Source organism: Phaenicophaeus curvirostris, chromosome 4, assembly GCF_032191515.1.
Source record: "Phaenicophaeus curvirostris isolate KB17595 chromosome 4, BPBGC_Pcur_1.0, whole genome shotgun sequence".
Lineage (NCBI taxonomy): Eukaryota > Metazoa > Chordata > Aves > Cuculiformes > Cuculidae > Phaenicophaeus > Phaenicophaeus curvirostris.
This window is the reverse complement of record NC_091395.1, coordinates 69,236,436-69,261,656: the sequence shown is the minus strand read 5'-3', so window position 1 is coordinate 69,261,656 and position 25,221 is coordinate 69,236,436. Positions and strand designations below refer to the sequence as shown.

The 25,221-nt window shown below is 37.7% G+C and overlaps 1 protein-coding gene across 1 annotated transcript in view; it reads right to left on the bottom strand.

The window, feature by feature from the left end:
* POLN (DNA polymerase nu) overlaps positions 1-25,221 on the bottom strand; it is a 99,763-nt gene that overhangs the window by 37,830 nt on the left and 36,712 nt on the right. The window contains exons 15-17 of the mRNA XM_069856466.1: positions 23,463-23,520; positions 22,301-22,378; positions 21,763-21,877 (exon numbers count right to left, since the gene is read on the bottom strand). Of these exons, the coding sequence (XP_069712567.1) occupies positions 21,763-21,877; positions 22,301-22,378; positions 23,463-23,520 (251 nt within the window). The remainder of the gene's footprint in view (positions 1-21,762; positions 21,878-22,300; positions 22,379-23,462; positions 23,521-25,221) is intronic.

Below are 25,221 nucleotides of genomic sequence, written 5' to 3'. Positions count from 1 at the left end.
AGTATTTAAACTTGATAACCATTTAATAACTACAGACTTGCATGATGTGAAGAGAAGCACTTAAGGGCTTTTGTCTTCAGCCAGAAATGCACAGCTTCTGTACAAATTCTGGTGATATTCCATAGTAAATGAAACTCTATTTTAATCTTCATCATCTCCTCTCCTTCTCCTTTTAAATCAAATTATAGGCAAGGAAAACTCCTACTTGCCCCAAGAGAAAAATTAAATCTTTCCAGCAACAGCATTTCTTCAAAACCTGAGGCATATTGACTCAAAGCATAACTCTGACCTAAAGCTTATTTAAACTAAGGTTATATCAAGAGTTCACCAATACTAACATCCAACCCTTAATCAACAATAATGACTGATAAAAGCATGTGCTAAATTTCTCCGTATGTCTTACAGAGCTCCACAACAGAGACACTTCTTAAAACGTCAGCACTGGCTGACACTTAACTACAGAGTGCAGCTAGCATCCTTCCAGTAAATTATCATCCTTCCAAGTTCTCCTTCACTCATCAACTGATGTAAACAGTTCTATGGAAAGGCTAATGGATTTAGCAGTGTGAGAATAAAAAGCTAGGACTCTGCAATCATCAAGTACGTGCCCCCTACACTTTTCCTTATCCAAACACAGCTTCAGAAAGGACACTGACATTATTGACAACACTGAAGAATACTCATCGCTTGGTTTCAATGGAAGTGCATTGCCAGAAATCTCAATCATCTACTCATCCTCTGAAAACAAGCACCTATCCGCCAAGCCACAAACTTTTGCTTGCTTGGCCCACACACTGATTTTAGCCAAGCTCAGTGCTGGTATAATTAGGTACTCTGAATGATGAACAGTTTGACCTTGAGTGCAATCAGGTTTAAAGAAGTCCTTGGGGAGGTAGAGATCCTTCGCAGAAGGAAATTAAAATGGCAAACCTTCATTGGTGAAATAGTCTCTAGTTTTGTAGAAGCTCACATTATTTATGAATGCTACTAATTGCTCAAAGATAAATGGACCTTTCACTGCTCAGTTTAGGCTAAGAAATACAAAGAACTAGATAATCTAATACACAATATTTTCCATCTGTAATGAAGACTATTCCCACTTAAGTCAATCATTCTAGTAGCTGGAGACTCTTATAAATTGCCTTCTTAGTTACGCCAGGTCAAAAGTTCATTACTTTTGAATAAAGTAGGTTGAGATTCCCAAATGTACCCAAATAAGAGGACAAAGTGGCAGTTGGAGCTAATATGTGCAGTGTTAGGAAACTAGACATCATTAAGGATTTCCTGAAGCAACCTCTGGCAGAAAGTTTGCAGGAATTTCCTGAAGAACCTGGCAGAAAGCTACATATACACTTGAGAAAACATCCATCCAGAACCTGGAGGGAAAACAGAATCTGATGAGAGAGTAGGTCGTACCTGAAGACCTTTCTGAGAAGAAGAACCACAACTGAAGAATGCTGAATCTACAGAAGCAATACAAGGTGTAATATACTGCTCTCCTAATGCTGCATAATTCAAACTACAGGCATGACGAAGGCAAGAGATAGGAGTACAGCAACAGAGTTGACTTGCAGATTTACTTAAGTCTGAGGCTAGAGACAAATGAGTAAGAGCCAAGGGGGCTGGCAAGGAGAAAGTAGGTTGGCTCCTCACTTCTCTGAAAAAGACAGGCTATAATAGAAAGAACACAGCAGGTGAGAAGTCATGGAGATCTGTAGAGGAATACACATACTTATCAGATCATGGTACTGAGGAAGACACAAGGCAAGAGCATTGCTGGGAGGGAATGGTGCTTCTAGAGAAGTTTTAACAGTGAAAGACGACATGAGAACTTAATTATGTGTACAGTGAGACGCACTGCTAGGATTTTAAGGATGAATATTCATTAGTCAAGCTTGACCTTGAAAGGATTGAATGGGAAAAACAGAAATAGATACATTGCTATCATCATGATAGCCATTGTCACAAGGATCCCATGTTTCCACTGTAAGTAATCGCAATAAAACCTTGACTAACACAGTTACCTGCACAGATGTACATGCACCATATGACTGTGGCAATTACAGCAGTCTCTGAGCATTTCCTGATCTTTGGTTACTCATTAAATACACGAGAAGCAATTAAAATTTCAGAGCTTTATGTCAAATATTTCTTTTAATATCATGCTAAAACTAAAATGGTCAGTCAACACCTCCCAGTGCACCAGAGTGAGAAATGTGAGCACTTGGCAGAGAGGCATTACATCTAGCACTCTATATACTTGTAAATTTATGTACCACATTCAAGAATCCAGGATAATAAAGTATGAAATTAGCCTATAAATCACAAATGCTTGAGAAAACAGAAGTCATTAATCAAAACTACACCTTTTTTTTTTCCAAACAATGAAAACAGGGTTTTTTTTCTGTTTGTATTGACAATGATTGGTTTCTACCAAGGATACTTAATCCTTTCTGTAGCACAGAATGGCACTCCTTTAGTGTGAGGTAAAGACTATTTATTCCTTTGATTAACAAAATAGGAGGGAGCAGATTTCTGAGATGCAGTAGCCATGTTAGATATCCCCAGGGGGCTTTCTTCTTGGGTAACCTGATCTAGTGGGATGTGTCCCTGCCCATGGCAGAGGGTTTGGAACTAGATGATCTTTAAGGTCCCTTCCAACCCAAAGTATTCTATGATTCTATGATTCTTCAGCCTGTATTCACTACAAAAAAAAATATTTGTAATAATTACTTTGTTTAATGTTTACTCATTTATATTTTACCCAGCAGTGAGAACTGATTTAAAGTTAAAACTTAAATTTGAGCTTGGGACTTATCATGGAATACCATGATATCAAAAAGGAGACATTGTTATCTGATTACTTGTTTAAGAAATTTTGAAGGTATTATCACTAAGCAAGCTACGTAATGCATGAAAATACTTAGCCCTGAATTGTGGTATGATGTAAAATAGTTCTATTGCGAAGATGTATTTTTTTTTTAATAAACTGGAATTTGAAAGAGGAAGCTGAGTGGGCATAGAAATGCCTTAGCTGCTGGGTCCAGACAGTGACATGGAGGCAGACATTGGCTCAGCCAGTACTGCACGTACAGCTGGAGGAACAGGAAGAACATTGATGCAATGCAATTGAAATTTATGCAGGAAAAAGAAAAAAGCTCAAGAGAAGAAAGAATTTGCTGCAGGTTTTGTTGTAGAAATAGCACAATTTCTGAAATCCTGCAGGAAATATATATGCTGTCATGAATTCTAGCATGAAAAATATTTTTCGATTTTATTACACCCTTCTCCTTACTCCGTCTCTCAAATACACTGTTCATTCAATATTAGCATCATCTTCAAATTCCTCCAGATCTGCCATCACCAACCGTGCAATATTTCACCTGCTACATTCCTGGCCTGGCCTGCATACTTGTCAATTGCCACATCTCTGATTTGTTTGTCCTTTACCTTCCTTTGTTTAGTACTGCTTTGCAAGTATTTTGCTTTATAGCACCTTACTCGATACTCATTGATTAATATTAGGTAGAATGAAGAATGGACTTCAGTGCTGGAAGACATGTTCAGGTTAACAGACCTCGTTATTCCTGAAAGCAGTTGTCAGAGCTAAGCAATCTGGAAAAGTCTGCGAGGACAACAACACAATTTATAGCCAAAAATTGTAGAAAATCTGACAAACATAGCAGAAGTAGAGATATACAAGCTTTTTTAAAAGGTGGTTCTACTAGGAACTCAGCTGTATGCCTAAAATGGGAGTAGCTGCCTAACTAGTAAAGTAAAACGCAGAGAAAAATTTTCTAGTGAAACGGCGAAGGAAGGTAACATTAAATCATTAGCAAGAAACCTACAGTGCAAACATGAAACTTAAAAACAGGTATATGGGATTTATTACATTTTCAGAGAGAATATCTTGAATATTTTCTAGAATTTCTAGAAAAGCTTAACTATAAACGGCAACATTTAATAAAGAGTAAAAACCTGGATGGATTCATATTTAACTTGTTCAGAATGTTAAAAAGAAAGAATTAATGCAAATTTTAGTGTACAGAAATAAGCGCACACAGCACATGCACACAAAAAAAATCCAAGAGGTAATAGGGTATCAAGTTTGAGCGAAGCCAAAATAAAACTTTGAGAACAGGTAGAAGTGGAAGGAAATCAGTCTTAAAAGAATGCGATAAGACATTTCAGCATTTCTGGGAAATGTTTTATGGTGACGGAAGTCGTCTGTTTATGTACAGGAAAAGGCAGAACAAACTTCTCAAACAATATCTGGCAGACGTGTTGCCTTGATCTGCATTGCATTCCAGCCAAGCTAAGCTCAGTCATAACAGCCACAAAGCTCTTGGCTGCTCTCCTGCATCTGCCACTTAATCCAAGTCCTTGTGAGTTGTCGATGTGGGAAACAAGAGGGAGTGCCATTAAATTCATTTTATACATGGTCATTAATGTCCAATAAATGAATGAATATATGAGAGAATGCACATTTGTTCACCCGACCCCTTTTACAGCTTCTTAAAATTTCATCAGGGAACTATATAAATCTCTCACTTTTAAACACCTGTTGCTTTTTAATAGTAGGCGAGGGCTGTATAATTTGTAACTTTGTGCCTGGAACCTTGTGTTGGCACATGAAACAGGTACAGAAAATTTATGTAATTGGTGACAAGTGCAAGCTTTAGAAAAGCTCAGTTTTACAGTGCTATCATCACTGGATAGATCACGCAGGAGGTAAATGCAGACGGCTTGCTTTTTCAGTTACACTGGCCTTATCATACTTAAGGTAAGCAAAACATACACCACAATGTGCATGAGCACAATCCTAAACATATGGAAAAGATTGGATACACGTAACATAGTCTGCTCACTGTTAATGCAATGGACACAAAAAAGCAATTTTTTTGAAAGCTACTATTCCATGACTAATGGAAAATGCTGACAAGGCTCAGGCATAGGTTGTCTCAGATCTTTTTAAGGTAACATGTGGAAGCAATCTTGGAACAAAGTTTGCCTGGTTAATATGTTACAAAATACAGAGAAGGAAGAGATTGGGAAATAGCTTCCTGAAGCCACTGTCATATCAAAATAGACCACTACTTTTGCCATACGTGTCAATCAAGAGCCAGGTATAAGGTACATGCAATTAGCTCATCTAGGTACTTTATCATATACAGTTTTAATGCATGGTTTGATACAGAATTTCCAGTGCAAACCACATCTATAACCACATACACATGGCTCCTATACCTGTGGGGCACTGACACAACTACGTTCTAAACAAAGCGGCCAGATTGTGTTCCTCATAAAAGCACAGAGACATAAAGATGAAATTTTATTAGACTCCCCAGTAGAGTAGAAATAAAGTTAAGATACTTAAAAAAATGGAAGCATTATCTGCAAAGACCGAAATGCAGACCAGCATCTTTCCAGAAGGGAAACAACAGGTGAAACAGCTAACAGAAAGACAGACCTGTCACATCCAAACCACCCCCCACCCCATCCCACCCCCCCAAGAGAGAGGGGAACACAGTATGATAAAATGGAGTCCTGGGAAATGAATTGAAGTGAAACAACACTAAATGGTCCTTGACAAGACCTTTGGCCTGATAGTCTCAGGTTGCACCAGGGGAGTTTTAGACTGGATGTTAGGAAAAACTTCTTCACTGAAAGGGTTCTCAGGCAGTGGCACAGGCTGCCCAGGGAAGTGGTTGAGTCACCATCCTGGAGGGACTTAAAAGATGTGTAGATGTGGTGCTTAGCCATATGGTTTAGTGGTGGCTTGGCAGTGTTAGACTAAGGATTGCACTTGATGATCTTAAAGGTCTTTTCCAACTTAAATGATTCTGTGATGTAACCTAAGCATAAATGAAGTAATTTTCTCTTTTGTTTATCTATGTCACCTCTAAACACTTCTCCTGTCTGATTCAGCAGCTATGTCAAATGTCTGTATTCACATTTCTATCATAACCTGGTTTGCACAAGTGACATATAAAGTTACAGAATAACACAAAGAAACTCCTCACCCAAGGATACACACCAATAAAAGAATCAAACTAGGGGATTGGGATACCATGAGTGGTTCACCAGATTCCTCAACAACTCCTTCTCCTTACCTAAAGACTAATACACAAGGTCCCTATTTCATGTATATTTATTCCTACCTTGGCATCAGCAAAGCTGGGAACTGCACATGTTAGAGAATCTCTGGCATGGTTCTCCCTTGTAAATATAAGGACACAATCTCCCACTCAGGGAGTTTTAATTTGTGCTTTATTTAGATAAGAGATTTTTATAAAACTAAGTTGTGCTCAACTTCATTGAATGAAACACTACAGTGTTGTCAGCTTGGTAACATCTTCCCAGTACTGCAGCCAACCCTGCAACAATTTCATCATAGTATCTCTTTTCCCTCTTTATATGCCAACCTACCAAACTGCATTTTAATATGTTTTATAGCTATTTAGCACCAAGAAAAGCTTTATTACCCATATAAAGCCTTTTTTTGAAGACTCCAGAAGCACTCTAGGATTTTACAAGTCCCCCAGTGATTAATCATAAAATATTTATTTTTGTCTGAGAAGCCTCTGTAGTCCATTGCATGAAGATTTATTTCATTAGTCCTCCACCTTCTTTTGAAAGCCATGATATCTAGCTTTCATGTATTTTATGGAAAATAAAGTCATATCTTTGCAATTTGCTCTGTAGGCCAGAAGTCTGCTGTTGCTACATGAGATTGCAACAAAATCATGTCATAAATTATGCCTATCATCAGTAACAATTCGTTGAAGGATTCATTTGGGAGTAAAGCAATCCCTTAGCTTTGTTAAGATATTTACCAGCGTACTGATGTACCAGATACTTGATGTTAAAGAGATAAATTGAATAGCACTTGCTTTCAGCGTTCTTAACAAAAAAGATCACTTTGAAATTTCTTTTTAAAAAGACAGTTCTGGACATCTGTTAATTAGAACAGAAACTCCCTGACATCAATGTGCCTGAAAGAGCACATCCTACCCTGCAACCTTCACCTTTTCCCTCCTTTACTCCTGCAGGAACAACAAAAAAAATGCTTTCTTCTCACATCCATAGTCTCTTTTACATAGAGAAGTACACGACAAGTAATATTTATTTCTGAGTCGTGTGAATGCTGAAGGAATTAATTAACTAGAGGACATTCTTATCTTAGGGTCTTTGGTCTATAAGCACAGAATAAAAGGAAGTAAAAGTAACTAACTCCCAGCTTCAGGTGCCAGTGTGAACAACAACCGTGGCAGACAACATCACTGAAAGAACAAATAAAGGCAAACAGATTAAAGAGTCTATACGAATTGGGATGACAAAATTCATCAGAGGCCATTTCTACAAAACAATGTCAGGGATCAAATGCAAATGAATTTTCTTAGACTCCTTTCTTCACTTATCACATTTGCTTTTCAAGCTTTCCTGTAAGAGGCTTCAAATAGTTAAGAAGGAACAGAAACCTTTTGGGAGATGATACAAGTAGCTGTAGCAGAGTAGGAAGTTATTATCCACATTGGACCCATAATATGCCCTTTAAATTTATAAAGAAATAGATGGACCGTCAGAGCAGCCTTCAGCAAATATTAGAAAAGTGAAACAGATTCCTTGATATATAATCAAAAGTTGATGTAACTGCCGTCTCGAGTATTACACAGAACATAACATGGAGCTGTAATGTTGTCACAATGTACAGTTCTCTCAGGAAAAACATGAAGGGGAAAAAGGGAGATGTCACAGTACATCAAACTGCATCTATATAAATCAGAAAAAAATTAAGAAGTAGACTTTTAAATATCTTGGTGGGGCAATCAAAAGAGGAAGTCAGTCATGCTGAGGGTCTTGAACAAATGGGTTCTGCAGAGAGGGATGAGATACTTCCTACCCCATCTCTTTCAGTCTCCCCTAAAAACAGCTCTTGCAGCTCTTACATTTCTAGTACGTCTATGATCACACTGAATTAAAGGCAAAAGTAAAAGTGAGGAATGAATTGTCTTTGCATTCTTGATTTCATCAAGATTGAGCTTGACACTAAAGTTAAAGTTAATTGAGTTCAATGAAATAAACGGAAGCATTTTATTAAGCTGTGGAGTGTGTTCATAAAATGTAGCATTTTATCAAAGTCACTCTATTTGGAGATAGCTCTTCATACACAAGAAAGCTTCTGCTTGAAATGAGCATAGCAAAATGTCATTAGAAATCATGAAACAACTGAAGACTGTCCAGCACCCTCAGAGCTGGCGTTTTCCCTAGTTTGTGTGTTAGTTGTGGTGGTGAAAATTCAAAAACTTTATTTTTCATTTATTCTAGACTGCCAAGAAAGCATTTAATGTGCAATAATAATAAGCTTCCAATGTGACATGAAATTAAGCTGTCTGGTTAAACTTGTAGTTAACAAGTCTATTTAAAGACATTGTTTAGCTCTTCTAAAAACAAAAGCCATTATGCTTCCTGAAGACTTTATTCCTTCTGCCTTATTATCTGCTAGTCTAAACAAATGTCACAGCTGCACTTCTCCCAGGGACTGTAAACTACGAGGTGAAATTTCCATAAGCTGCCATACAGACAGTCTGTCAGAGGGCAAAGCAAGCCAAGTGCTAAAATTCATTAGTATCAACTATAGCAAGTGAGCTTTCAAAACAGATAAAAATTGCTTTGCTACAAAAGTAAAACTGTTAAAATATTCCACACCAACACCCATGAGGCACTGAACTCAGAGCTTTCGAAACTCTGACTCTGAGAAAGCAAACTGAACACCCTCCCCTTTACTAAATTTCGGCATTTACAGTAGGAGGGATGGGACAAGGGAGTAGAAGGGAATAGCTGGAGAAAGCAACAGCTAATTAAACCTCTGCATGAAGCCTTTTTGAAAAAACACTGCAATAATTAAACACCGCAAGCCAAACCCTAGATCTGTCTCCCATATCTCAACAGAAAATTTCAAACATATATACATATGTATATTCATGCCCTCACTTGTGAAGGAAGAACTACCTAACAAAGGTATTCCAAAGGCAAAACAAAAATTATTAGAGCTATCACACACATTATATTTGCAAATACAATGATTTTCAACTGTTTCCTGTCAGAATCTTTTGAGGTAATTATTTTATTATGAAAAACTGTAACAGATACTACAATCATATTTTAACAGACATTTCACAAGTGATGTTTATTCAGAGAGAGATGAAAATCTTAATGCAGAATTAGTGCTTTTTGTCTAATGCAAACAAACTTGCTCTAAATAATGATGGCACTTCAGAACAATGATTTAATATGTTAGCTTTACAGAAATTTAGGTAGAAGTAATGAACTTTGCCATTAACGACATAGCAGGATAAATACTCGTAGGCCAAAACCATAGGCACAAACTGAGGACACAATTACAGCTGATTTCACAATGTTTCCAAGTAGATACAAGAGACTGCCTAATCTCACATAAATATAATATCAGAACAGAGAAACAGAAATACAATAAACAGATCCTGGAGCTTGCCTTCCAAGCTACTTCACAACAAACTTCTCCAACAGACCAACAGAGCAGGAAGGAACAAAATTTCCCCTCTCCAGACTGTAGTAATTGTGAACCTACCCCTACATGCTCCATGGCTCTTTCAAAGAGTCTAAAGAATAATAAAGACTATTGCTTTTATGCAAAGCTATTTTATTTGCAAATAAAAATTATTGAAGTATAGAATCTTTGTGCAAAAACAGGGGATGGGGAATTAGAAACAGGAAAAGATGTAACAATTGAATGTGGAATGACAAGGAAACAGTACGGTTTGACTGCGGAAAGACAAATGCAATTTCAGGATGTGTCAAGTGAGCTATTTCCAATGACATGACCAGATTAGCCCTGCTGTACAACGTGCTGGTGAGATTTTATCTGGGGTAGTTAACATAATTTGGTTCAAGAAACTTTAACTTGGTGGTGATAAGCTATCTCGAATGCAGAATAGATTAAAAAAAAAAAAAAAATCAACCATGTAACTGACTATGTCAATACTAAGAAATTAAACCTCCCATAAATATTCTGCCTCACTGGAGCCAACTGGAAAACACCATCACACATCCATACTTTAAAACTCTTACCATGCAAACATGGTGCTGCACCCAGCAGCCTGGTGGAAACAATTCCCAGCCCGTGCTAATTCAGCAATTGTGTCCAGGAATTGTTTGGTCCTTCTGGACCATGACTACAATAAGGACTGATTTACCAAGCCAGATACTAAATGCCAGCAATCAGGGCAATTCCCCAGCACTAAATTTCTTAGAATAAAGGTAATCTCTCAAGTCATGACCTCTTTTGTTTCATTCATGATTCTGCCAGCCATTTTTCATGGTTATTCCAAAATTAAGTCACGTTTCTGGACCATGACACAAGTATAGCAGAGACAGTGCTGTAGTGAAGAGATTTCAAAGCTCTGGTAGCTAAACCAGTCCAGTGAAAGAGTCAGTGCCACAGAGGTTCATTTTCCTTGCCAGAAGGAACATAGATTAATATACACGAAACTCCATGTAGTCATAACTAACTGCTCCTAATACTGTTCAACAGGAGATTTTGATGACAAATACCCTAAGAAATCTTGTCTGCTGAAGAATGGGGGTTGAGAACTGTTGATTGCCTCCCTGAAGTATTTATATAAAGCAAACACTGGCGACCAAGGAGAGCTAATAAAGCCAATGGGCCATGCTGACAAGAATAATTTGGGTATGTAAACTGTAAGAATAAGTATAAGGTAGAAAGTAAAAGGAGACTTTGAGCCAGAAGAGGAATAGGGAATTCCACAGCTTTCCAATAGCATTACCTAGGCTAAAACAAGGTCTGTGTTGAGACCTCACCAGTCTACGACAGGGATTTTATGCATTTGTCACATGCACCAATTTTATGAACAAAAAGGTCCCTCCAGATGGATACTCCTGTGTGAGACCAGGCATTATCTAACCAAGCATAAGGCACTGCCCAGCAAAGTATGAGATTCTGCCTTACTTTTTTCTAGAGCTTCTCTTCTGGATGCTTCTCCATTATATTACATCAGCATCTTTTCCTACCTCAAGAGACTGCATCTATTCGCACAGGAATTCAAGTTCGTGCTATAGTACATCATGGGTTTTAAAACTGTCTCAAGAACAATCCTAAGAAAATCTGCAAAGATACAGCTGCAAGAGCTGCAGGTAGTACAGCCTTGCTCATAGCTACTTCAGCAAATAAGTTGTTATTAAACACCAGGCAATACTAAGTATTATCTCCACAATTAGCCCTTCTGCCACAACACACCTGCCCCTGAACGTGATTTGATTCAGAAGAGCACTCCTTCCCATTCCAACTGAATTTGTGTCTCTTTCAGAACTACATATACAAAAGAGATTCTTGATTCCTCTATTTGATCAGTAATACTCTTGAATAAAAAAAGATACAAAGTGAGAGACAGTTTGGATATTAATCAACATTGGAAAGGATAAATAAACAATGATACAATAGATAAGTACTAATAATTATTCAGTTAAAAATACTGCACCAATTCTTTCCTCAGAATGTATTTTAACTAAAGAAAAACAAGCAGAAGCCTTGAAACTAATTAAAAATTATAACAAAAGTGAGTAATGCAATGCTAATGAAAGAAATGTTATGTTAACCATCAGAGAGGCTCCTTAGCAGGTAGTACTGAGTTTAGGACCTCCAGATGTACAGTCAATCAATAACCCCTGAGTTACATGGCCAAGCTTTGCTGAAAGGTCACGCCACGTTTCTAAATGGATACTCCAGCAGGGATATTTGGTCACACTGTTTAAGGAGACAGCCCTATAATACACAAGAAAACTTTCTTCCACTCTCTTCAAAGGCAGGATTCAAGAAGTAACCCTAAGTACTCTAGAGTAAAGAGCAGCTACACTAGGAATTTGTCTAAACACTGCAAAGCATAGTTTCATGGTCTGATATGCTGCATGACATGCAATGTGTCTTCTTCATTGCAGCTTCAAGACCCAAAGATTTCACTCCCTTGAATGAAGTGAAATGAATTATCCTAAATTCATTTTAGACTTGACATGAAGCTTATAAAAAGCAGAGAATGGAATTCAAGAGAGTATGTCTTCTAATGTACGAAATAGTTTGGACTACCTAAAATAATCCTTAGACAACGATGGAGCCCTAGGAGTCCTAAAACTGGAACATCTCATTGTTTAGACAATGAACAAACCTGAGAGATCTCTACATGGAGGAAAGGGAGATCTGTTACCCTGCAGGTGCATCTTGTAACCTTGTGTCTGCTAACAGGGACCAGAGGGGAGCTACAGCTTTTCCTATCTCCTTGATGCAAGTCCATCTGGATAAGCTTATTTGATTATTCCTTAATCACCTAACACCAGGTGACATCTTGTGATTAATAACAACTCTTAAGAGCTTGCTGATAACATTTTCATAAAATTAATATAGAAGCACAAATAATCATATCTGTTTAAATACCATTTATCTACAGATGTGGTTTTCGCTTCTCAAAAATCTGTTTATCTCACTTCTGATTTACTGGCCTTTGTTCTTGCTATTCAACATTAACCCTGAACTTAAGTCTTAGTGTTAGGACTATTTTTTCAGTTTCACCTCAATCCAATGTTTGCATTTGTAAATAACAATGGTTTAAAGGAGTAGGCAGCTTAACTGAATTTGATGTCTGCTATGCTGTACGTTTCTATGAAGTGACCTAAAAAAAGACAGTGTTTTGCTGAGGATGAATCTTTAATCTATTTGGCACAAAGAATGTATTTGAAAAAAAAACACCAGGTGTGGGCAAGTGTATATATATTTTGTCAGCCTACCACCAAGCATTCGTGCATACTTGACCTTATCTTTTCCAGACAGACCCAGGACACTACCTTTTTGTATAATTCAGCCCATGAGGATTTATTTTGATTTTTTTCAGGAACATCCAAAATACTTCTGCTTATTTCCTGTGTTCTTCAGATCTCAGCAGGACACCAATAGATACACCTACTGTCAGTAAGTATCCTGAATTGCCGAGTGGCTGGAAAAACAAGAGTTCCTATTTCACCATAGTTCCTTCTGGACCAACCACCAGTGTGCAACAGTTTGCCTCACCTTGCTGTTACTAAATTTAATCAGCTCCTTGAGGTCCCTGCTTGGCAGGTGGTAAGGAAATAAAATTTCCCCACTTCCTGGAGGAAGAGAGTCTGCAAAGAATAAAACAAACCTTTCTGCACTGTGGTCTTTTTCTTCAAATCTGAACTTATCTTTCTTTTTAAAAAGAATACTTTTGTCCTTCCAAAACATGATACCAAGTAGTTCTGTGTTTTATTTCTCTCCAGGATTTTCCTGAAGTAATTTCCAGAATTAGCATGTCTGCCTCTTACCAAAACCATTCATAACAGATCATAGAATCATAGAATCACCAGGTTGGAAAAGACCCACCGGATCATCGAGTCCAACCATTCCTATCAAACAGTAAACCATGCCCCTCAGCACCTCGTCCACCCGTGCCTTAAACACCTCCAGGGAAGGTGAATCAACCACCTCCCTGGGCAGCCTGTTCCAGTGCCCAATGACCCTTTCTGGGAAAAATTTTTTCCTAATGTCCAGCCTAAACCTCCCCTGGGAGAGCTTGAGGCCATTCCCTCTTGTCCTGTCCCCTGTCACTTGGGAGAAGAGGCCAGCACCCTCCTCTCCACAACCTCCTTTCAGGTAGTTACAGAGAGCAATGAGGTCTCCCCTCAGCCTCCTCTTCTCCAGGCTAAACAACCCCAGCTCTCTCAGCCGTTTCTCATAAGGCCTGTTCTCCAGCCCCTTCACCAGCTTTGTTGCTCTTCTCTGGACTCGTTCCAGAGCCTCAACATCCTTCTTGTGGTGAGGGGCCCAGAACTGAACACAGGATTCGAGGAGCGGTCTCACCAGTGCCGAGTACAGAGGGAGAATAACCTCCCTGGATGTTACCATGATCCCATACACACCAGCAGAGGAAAGATGGACTTTTATGTTCAGCATATTTTATAAACAGCCTGCAGTTCGCAAGATTATGGGAAGCCAAGTGTTCAGGTTCCTCTGATTCTGATGAGGACCACGTAAGACAGATTCTTCTATGTCTTAAAGTGTGAGCCAATCAAGCCACACTACAAAAATGGAAAGGGATGTGTTTCAAAATTATTAGTGCTAAAGAATTTATAAATCCCCTGGAGTCCATGATAGTAACACATATTCTCATTTAAGACATTAGGTGCCATTGCTACAAATAAATAATGAGACATTTCCTCTTATTCTGCAGCCATTTTTTTGGAACTCTCTGAAAGCCACATAGACTCAGGTGAACAATTATTATGTTCAGTACTTACTAGAAAGTAAATTCAACGCCTGGAAGGAGGACATGTATTCATGTTGTTCTCCATCATCACACACAAAAAAGCACTAATAGCATCGATATGAGGAAGCAGATAACAGATGAGGAAAGTGGAATATTTTGTGGTTTGGATTTTACAAAACTCAGATCTCAAAGTGAAACAGGAGCAACTAAACTACTATCAAATTCTCAAGCCTTCTTTCAAGCATGGTCTTGAGTGTAAACACTGTACACAGCTGTCACAAATCATCTTTTCATTGGTATAATCAGAGTAAATATCACCCTTGAAGAGTATCCACTAATTACCTTGTTACTTGTCACCATCAGCAATTGATGTGTACAGTTTAAATTATAGTTTAGAGGTAGAAATTAATAGTTTAAAGGGAATGCTTATTTTCATCCTAGAATGGTGGCAGTTATCAAATTATTCATGTAATTATCTTTTAACACACAATAAATCTGTACATTGAACAGTATAGCATACATAAATGTGGATACATACACATTAGTATTTTTAATATATATTATTAAAATTTCCCACCTCTCTTATTCTTTAGCTGCAGTATATAAGGAAAACTGATCACATATGGGCAAATCTCTTGCATGTTCTCCAATTCATATATTATGATTTGCAAACTGAAAAGTTACAGACTACAAAAGCTGCAAACATACCTGCAATATCTTCTTGGTGCTGTCCAATGCGTGTCTTAGGAATCACTCCCCAGATAACCCAGTAGTGTTTTCCTACAGACTAAAACATAAAGCGGATGTCTGAAGCTCAACCTATCCACTTAGTTTAAAGTGACTTGGCCACTGGGACGATGGCCACCTCAGAGCAGTAATTGTATTTTCGTGGCCAGCTGTCTATCACAGTGTCTCAGAAGTCTATCTCTCACAAACCTATACTGGCAATTCCATAAGGATTGTGAGTCCTAGACAAAATTCAAGAAATCAATTTGGATGCCTATACCCAAAACTGTGAACCAACCCTTTTCATTCCACTGAGTGGTCTCTTCATCCTGCATGTCCTTGAATTCTCTGACTACTTCAGGGAATTTTTTCCTCCTGAGAGTTCAATAGGCTCCCAAAATTCTGCATTGTGCCCATGATCATCATAGACCCACTCTGAGCCCACTGGACATGCTCTGTGATTCCTGTAGGACCCAGTCTAGGAAATGTAATCTGATTATGTCATTATTCATACTGGTAACTTCTGGTGATCAGATTTGGATTCGTTGGCTTTTTCTTAGTGTAAGGTAGGGGATGTACCACCCTAGAACAGTTGCCTGGCTAATGAGGGACAACAACTCAGTTGTCTCTTCACTTGATGAGATTCACATCCAAACTCTGCCTCCCAGGGATATACAATTAAAGCACGCTCTAATTGCAAGGCCACAAGCTATGTTTGGCATCCTCCAGGCCACTCCAAAACAACAACAAAAAGCATAATTCATGAGTTCAGAAGGAAAGAAAACATGAAAGTACTCACTATTATGTTTAGAGTACTTGCATGACAGTCATATCTTTGACTTCTGTCCCTGTATCTGCTACTAACAAAAAGTATGTAACGGTCACTAAGTAAAAAATAAAATCCCCCAAAAGGGACTGAAATAAAGAAATTCCTTTCCCAACCAAGTGCTCTAAGCAATCTGCAAGAAAAATCAGTGCCATAGAAATACAGTTGTGGGAGAGACTGAGAAGTCACCTCAGCTATCCTCAGAAATATTAGTCTGATTGTCTCATTCCTTCCAGTGACGAAAATTCCACGGCCTTCACAGGCAGCCCACCTCCACAATTATCTCCTTTTAGTATTCAAAAGATTTCTTTAACTGAAGTATCTCTTACAGCAGTGTAAGCCCATTTGTTATGTTTCACTCACTCTGCCCAACTGTCTGAAATCACCTCATATATATATATTTGAAGACTTTTATCAGTTTTTTCATAAATCATATCTTCTCTTAAATAAACAAATCCAATTATTTCAACTTTACAATATTTGCTGAACTGAATCTCAGCTGCAGCACACAAAGTTTAACCATGCTTTGAATTTTCCTGGAGGGAGAGAAATGTAGAGTTGAATGCTCCAAGATTCAAAAAGCTGAACTGAGGTCTCTCTGCACCTATGTCTTATATAAGAGCTGGGCACCAAAGCTACTTGGAAAGAGCGAATCCTGATCATTTCTTTCAAAGAACACTACCTATCTAGCAGTTTCTTCAGGTATGGAATTTGTACTACTGGCCGTCCTTGTCATTGTGTTCCAGCTATCTAAGAGGAGTTAAAATGCAAACTTCTGTTATTAGAATTTCTCATTAACTTATCTTAATGACAGCTCTGCAGCCAGCATAAAGCCTTTCTCACCCTTAGTGATGCATACTTTGGGACTGTGCACAAAGCTTGGCAACCCAACATTGGGGTTTATGTTCTATTTCAGGCTCAGGAGCCCAAAATATAGGAAGCAAATACAATTTGCAAATGTCAGAGATGCCTGTATTAAACACCGGAACACTGTGACAACATCTTCAAGTTTAGAATGAATAAGCTAGTTCCAGAGCCATGAACAATGTAGTTGCATTTGTATGGCTGGGCTGCCCTCAGTACCCTCAATGAAGCAAACCACTATGTTCTGCTGGGATGCAGCTGAACTCACCACTACCTGGGATTTCCAGTTCTCTAAGGCAGACTCTAAAGAAACAAGGGAAAGGATTTATCTAAATGCTTTAAGTATAGCTTAATGCTTGAGTTATAGGAACTCTGAAGCAGTACTATCCCGATTCAAAAAAGCACTGAGGCAGGAAAATAGGCATCAGTCAGGCAGAATGAAATCTCATATTCAAGCTGTGCTTAAGCAAATAGCTAAGTCAAGGTATTTTTCCTGGATTTTAACTTAATATGGTCAATATGAGTATATACTATGACAGAAGAATAACAGCCTCCTGAGAAGGGCAACTAATTAATAGCTTGAAAGAGATTGGTAGTCACTGCACCTCTAATTAAGAAAACAATTGCAGGTTACCTAAAAGGCTGTAGACTTATTTTTCAGCCTCTGTCTTTGAAAGTGATTTTAAGATATGCCCATCGACAGCATTTTGAATACAACTACTTATTTGGCATTTGTTGTGTAAAAGCTAGTTTGAAGAGGCGGCAGCAATTTCATTCTGAGATTTCTTGCCATTGGGATGTCTTACAGCAGTAAGATTTCTTGGCTGGTCAGGCAGCTGCCAAGACAGCTGTCATCACCTTCATCACTAGGAGGATGATTTGGCTTTCAAAGGACTATAATTGTCACAGGACATCAAGACAATATAACATAAAATGATCTTCCAGGTAGCTGGAATCAGTTACATCACAAATTTTCAAAAGTTTAGGCAAGCCTTGAAACTTTACTGTGTTCAGTAGCAAGCAGGTCATTGGTGTAATGCACTCTTGGTGTTCTTGGAATAGCAGGTGTTGATGTGTCATTTAAGGCTTACTCTTTGTAGGCCATAACACAGTACTCGCTGTAGGATGACACTGGTTATAACATATGATGTGCTGCAGACAGTATAAGATAAGAGCAGGAATAGTACTAAGTATATAAAAGTGAACATTAAAATCTGCTTATATATCATCTTAGTGTTAGCTGGAATAACTATGTTAGATGACAAGAAAATACGTTGGATGTACAAGCTTGGATTTTCCCTAACAAATACAACCAATAGAAGTAAATCTATTGTAAAGTGGCCAACAGGCACCATTTTTATTTTATTCCATTAATTCAATAAGTTTTATTAATTCTGAGTTTTGTCTGAACAGCAATTTCAAGACAGTTCTGCGAAACAGAACACAATACTTAAGCCACTGTCTAGAGCAAGCAGTATCTACAGCATCTACAGCACATAGCTGAGGAGAAGGGGCTGGAGAACTGGCCTTATGAGGAATGGCTGAGAGAGCTGGAGTTGTTTAGCCTGGAGAAGAGGAGGCTGAGGGGAGACCTCATTGCTCTCTACAACTACCTGAAAGGAGGTTGTGGAGAGGAGGGTGCTGGCCTCTTCTCCCAAGTGACAGGGGACAGGACAAGAGGGAATGGCCTCAAGCTCTCCCAGGGGAGGTTTAGGCTGAACATTAGGAAAAAATTTTTCACAGAAAGGGTCATTGGGCACTGGAACAGGCTGCCCAGGGAGGTGGTTGAGTCACCTTCCCTGGAGGTGTTTAAGGGACGGGTGGATGAGGTGCTGAGACTCATGGCTTAGTGTTTGACAGGAATGGTTGGACTCAATGATGCAGTGGGTCTCTTCCCACCTGGTGATTCTATGATTCTATGAATACCAGACTGGTGGAGGCTGTATTACCTCTGAAATGAGCCGTCTCCAAGTTTGCCATAGTAGTACAAGATTGCAGCCTAGTCTCGCAGAGAGAGTTGCTGCTCAGCTGTGTTTATTGAGCTGGGTAGTGTTACATATGTGTGAAAGTTAGTATCCCCATTCAGCCTTTCACCATAATGCATAGACACAGTTTGGGTTGACTCATCTCTACTCTGCGCTGTTGACCAGTGTAAAGATTCCATATGAATTATATTTAATAGAAACATGGATCCAACATGGATTTCCAAAAGGGACGTATCTTTAAGGTCCCAGAGATAGACCGAGTGGTGGTAGAGCATAACTGAATTATGAAAGGAAAGCATTTATACACAAAAGACCTTACTTCAATCAGAAATTCATACAGCTAACCTTTTAGCAGAAACTGCCCACCATGCGTGTTTGTTGCCAAATGCTATAAAAAGCCTTTAAAGTTTTTTCCAAAGTCGGATTTCAGATAGAAGGCTTTAGCCTGAAAGACAGCTGAGGAATAGAGCTACATCTCATCCGAGAAGCTATAAGGATTAGGGGGGAAAAAAAAAATTGATTATATTGGTACAAAACTTAACTGGACTTGGATGTGGCTCTGATTTTTGTCCAGGAAAATATTCTTTACTATTTATGATTTAATATTCACTAGTCTAAGTATTTTTAGGTGTACAAAAGAAAGATACAAACTGACAATCATTCGGAAGCTGGAATATTATCAGACACTGACATTAACTTAATATTTCTTCTTCTGAGAGGGAGCTTCAGAAACTAATTCATTCTTTAGAGACCTCTTAGAGAGGAAACCTTTTTTGTCAAGGTTTTCCAGTTTTTCAAAATGTCTTAGAAACGATTTACAAATAGCAACAATGTACAGTTTCTTCAAACAGAATAAAACATTTAGTATGCCACTTGGTATATCCCTCACACCCATTTTAAAGAATTAAGGCCCGAGGAAATCAGGAGACTAAGAGGAGATAAAAGGTTTGTTGCTTATTATGCTCTTCCTTCTCATAACTAATTTTAATATCAGTGGGGTGGAGTCAACTACAACGAAGTCAATGAAGTAATTGTTTGCCCTAAAGGTAAACAATAGCGGACTATAAGAGATTAATAAGTATCTGGAATGGTAAAGTATCTGCGAAGCTTGTGATTTTATGTCTTCTCTTTGGTGCTAAATAAATAAATAAAGGACAAAACTCCAAACCCCAAGGTGAATTCACAAAGAGCTGACCCAATAGGAGGAACAGAAATTGTCAAAACAAATTCAGATGAGCTGGCCACCCTAGGCTAACTTTGTTCCCAACAGTGAGAAGTCCACGCTTTTAATGTGCAATTGATCTTACTACACAGGGGACATCAACAGCAGGTCAAATGAATCTCGCCAGGTATAGAAGGTTATGTGCGGTTACATGTACCCTTCATGTTTCTGTAATTAATATGTCATATATTAGATACTATTGAAAGTTACTTCCAAGCATTAACTTCCCTGAAGCTTAAAGAAGAGTCAGCAGAATCATTATGTAATGATTTTGTAGACACATCATGACATTTCTGTCTGATAAAAATATTTGCCTGTAATATTTCATTAAATTTAAAGTTACTGTGTAGCAACTATAAGAGGTTGACGGCTGCCAAGAGCTGTGAAGTTGCTGAATAGAATGGTATTTCTGGAGCCTTGCCCAGAGTTGAGACAAAATTTGACTCATCTTCATGCATATATATGCAATATATTGCCAAACTAAAATAAGGATCTAACTCCATCACGAGGTTCTAGTGATATCATGTTAGAGCTAAGAATTGATTATAACACCAACAGAAGCTTCTAAGTTATTCTAAAGAGAAAGGTGATGTTTCCATAGCTGTTGTTGGGATGTTTGTGACCTTGAGTTGCGTTCTCCCAGAATACACACGCCTCAAGCATCAATTCAGTTGTTGGTAGCAGGATAATTATAATTTGAGTTCCATTTTGTTTCTTTGTACTACTTCAGAGTTCATTGGCAAACACTGCAGTGAGTAGGAAATACTGTGGTTGGGAAGGCTCTGCTTCCAAAAATTCAGAAACTGTAGATAGGAACTGAGCGACATCAGTACTAGTGAACTCACCATATCTATTTTTGCCTTCATTTTCAGCTAACAACCTTGCATCAAAAAATGGAGTCAAGAGATTAAAACAAGAGAAAGAAGAACAAAGAGTAAATATGAAAATTGCATGGCATTCACATGACATCATTCTGTTCAGTCTGCTTATTATAGTATTGAATCTTTTTCTGACCTATCTGTTCAAACTATAAGCTTCTTGACATCTATCCTGTCACTTACTGAATGTTCATGCACTTTTGAGTAAAAGTGAAGTCTTAAGGAAGATTTCTAGGCATCACCATGACACAAGCAGTAATAAGAAATACCTTCAAACAGCTAAGTGAATAATCCATCTTTTTAGATAGTTAATCTTTTAATCTGCGTGCTGAAGAGATCAGTAAATAACATTCTGCAAATGGAGATAAGAAATATTTTTTTTTAATTACTGAAGTACCACTTTTTTCAAGCATCACATCGTCCGTAAGAAGATGGAAGCACTAAACCGTCTGAGTTCGAAGGAGTTCCATGGATTCTAGTCTCTGTTTCTTGCACATACGTAATTTGCTTCCAATACTTCTACTTGATAACCAAGCATGTTTCACAAATGCTTGTAGTTTTACTGAGAAAACTGTCCTGCAATTTTTCTGTTGGATAACCTACTTAACTGCTACTCTGGATTTTTAAAAAGAGTTGGTGAACAATAACAGAGCAAGAAAGTTACCAGCATGCACTGTTCACAACACACCGTTGCACTGGCTTTAGTCACAAGGCACATACTGGTCAACTGGGTTGCAACGTTTTGACATACAGTAATTACCACAGAGGGGGAGAAAAGGCTCAGAAAGACAGAGCTCAGTGTTAAAATAGCATTAACAATAGATACTGTAGCACAATACCGCCTTTTGTTATCACAATGCAGTAATACATTAATTTAAGTTATTCTTACTACTTTGTCTTATTACTACCAAGAAAATGCAACATTTATTCTTACCACTGAGAAGCCAATGTGGAAAAGATATCGGTGGTTTCAGGTTCTTGGAAGAGTTTCAAAAGTTCTGGTTCAGATGATAAGTCAGCAAGGATCCTTAACTCAATATGGGAAAAGTCTAGAAAACAGAGCTGTGAAATATATCTGTCGCTCTAAAATAAAAACATCATTGCATTTTAACCCAACTATCACAAATTAAAATGCAAGCCTAGACCATTCAGTCATTTCTTCATGCTCAGAAAACCCAGAAAAAGCTCATGCTGACAAAGTTATATTCAAGCTACAGATCACAAGGTGTCTGATTCCTTCATTATCTTCAGGCGTCAATTAATCTTACTAGCACTTTGTTTTTACTGACAAGGCTTGAATATCATCCACTACCAAAGCACACTAAGGAGTACACATCCTATAAAGATATTAATTGATACTAAGGGATCTGACAACCTTGTAAAATACAATGTCATCCAAGGGAGAACGGAAAACAAGATGACAGAACTGCAAACATTAATATGTATGAGAATAATGACACATACTCTCTTACCTGCTGCTAAAAATGTATAGCCTTTCTTTGAAACAAACAATGTTCTTGGGGAAATAGTTACTATTTGCTCTTCTTTTCCTAGACAGGAGACAGACATTTAAATTCCAAACCCCAGTCCAAAAATACGGTGATGCAAATCATAGGAGGCTGTAAATGCCACCAGACACAACTAAAACACATGAATGGCAATGTGATAAGGTATTAGAAACTCAGTGTATCCTGGAAATATCACCTGTCTTGGGGTAGAAAGGGACGATGGTCTGAAATACAGCAGAATTAATCTGATCAGCATAAAAATGGAAAAAAAGAAGTGTGTTTCGATACAGGAATGAAAAACGTAGAAATACATTTTTGAGAAGTACCTGTTAACAGAATTGATTGCACTGTTTCCACCAAGGTCTGTGTGCTACAGTTATGCCTGGCAGCTCAGGTTTACACAGACACCCCACGCACTTTTTATTTTTTAGAGCAAAGTCTAAAATACTCATAAAAACTAATCAGGTAGATAAAATAAAACTGTCATCAAAGTTTTAAGCTGTCTCCAACAGTCTCCTATTTTATGGTCTGTATTATTTCAAAGGCAGGGAGTGAATAGCTGCAGAGAGGCAAGCCTGGCCTTATCGGAGAACCAAGTGCAACAAATTAGCAGCATTTCCCAGCTATGGCTGTAGGCGTTCAAGAAGGAGAGTTTATGTTGGTATATCTCTCTTATACTTGAGTCTGTTATTGTGGCTTTCTCTCTATAACACTTGGGTCATGTTTTTCTAGACTTTACTTTGATTGTCCCTGAATCATCTACCTTAAATCCACTTCCGTTATCAAGACCAACACATCTGACTATATTATATTATATTATATTGCAAGTTTGATCCCATCCCTATGATATTTATTGGAATTAATATGCCTAATTTCATCTGGAAAAAGGAACACCGAGACAGGCCAGCAAAAAAAAAAAAAAATAAATCTAAATAGTCCTGAACTTTCAGATCAGTGCTGCAACTGCAAACGTTTTGCAGCAACAGCCAGGAAAAGGATGTCGTAATATGTAAGTAAGCATCAATAATCTATTCCATTCTTTAAAGCTGGAGCTGTTTGTCTCTTTAAAATATAACTTAACCTAGTAAAATAATTAAATAAAATTGCTAATAAAAACATAGATTACCTCTTATATACTGTTTCTTTGTAACTGTAACTGGATGTTTGGAGATACCTTGAATGTTCTACAAATAAGAAGAATAAAAATGCTTAGTAAGTTAAAGCTTACAAAACATGTTTATCAACAGTTAATAAGCAGCATAAGAACATTAGTGATGCTGATACCGACAAGTTTTTCACATATAAGAAGATTAAACACTTTGCCTTTTAAAGGAATCTTCTCACTTCTGTAACAGTAGAAACTCTTGAATATTGCTTTTACTTGACAACTGGAAGCTCGTAAGAACTACTTCTCACTGGCAGCCTTTCTCTGATCTCTGGATGCGCCATAGAACATATTTAGAAACCAAATAAAACTATTTTTTTAGTATTTTAAGCTGTAATTTTTAGATATTGTTAATTACTGTCAAGAAAAGAATACACACAAACTCTGCCTTAAGCTAAAGGAACAGTCTTCTTCAGTCTCTAGAAATTCTTCTAGTATCTATTCCCACTTTTTTGAAATGCATGATAAAATAAAACAGGAGCTCTTCGTTTACTACAGGATGTCATCTCCCAGGGTTAGAAGTGAGATGTAAGTAAATCAAGAAACACACGTGACCAGGTATAACAGAAGGTTTTTCTTCAACTATCTGGGTTCTTACATCTCCAGTAAAGCACAAAAAGTAACACACAATAGTTTCCTTCTGTTATTTTATTTCATTATTCATAGAAAGGTAACACATGATGAGATAATGTGTATCAACCTGAATTTTTGTAATTCCAGGCAAGTAATTTGCAAGTGGTTCAGGAATTAGATGAACAAACTAACATTATGTAATACCGTGAATCCAGGAGAGAGGAATAGTGCTACGTGATTTCTAAATCAGGATGACAATATTCTATGTAAATTTGAACTCAAATTTGTTATTTTAAACTTAAGAGGGATGTTATCAAAAGCAAAAGCTATTGACATTTAAAGCGGAAGTAAAAGCAAAATCCCCAAAACAGAACAGAATCATTTCTAGTATTAGTATCACCCTTAAAAACCTACAATTAAAGATGAACATCTGCCACAGCACCAGGAAACTACTCCATAATATACACAACATTCTCACAGCACCGGTAAACTAGAAACACTGCTGTCAATCCATCCGTATGAAGTTTGACCCAGAAGAAACTGTTGTCATCTTTAATATTTTATTCTTAAATTTCTAGAAACATTTCAAAATACAGTTGTGGCAATGCTATTAGCCTTATTCTGAGGTAAGCAGCAATTTAACCTGGGCACAAAACTAACATCTCTAATGATGATCATTGATTTCTATTAATAATGAGCTGGGAAGGATCAGTGCTTGCTCACATGAATAATATGCAACTTAAGTGGCCATGGAAGCCAGTGGATCCTTAGAAGTTTAGGAAACCAAGTCCTTTATTATGCATCTGAACATGAGTGTGGGAGCTAAATTTTACACATTTAAAAAAACAAAATTTTACCCCGACTTGAATCATTTTAGTGGTAGAGATTGTTGCACAGAATTTTCATTAAGATTGATACTGGTATTGACATGAACTTATAAGATGACCTCCAGCACAGATTAAAGAGCTGTTTATAGTTATTCTCAATAATTACTGTTTCTTAACTCATTAGCTTCAAAATCCTAAATGAACTCAAACAAATAATAGTTTATTTCAAAATCTATCTGTGATGGTAAAAATAAATCACTAGATTGCCATCTTGTTTTCACTGACAGCATATGCGGGAAGTCTGCTTTTAATGCAATTTT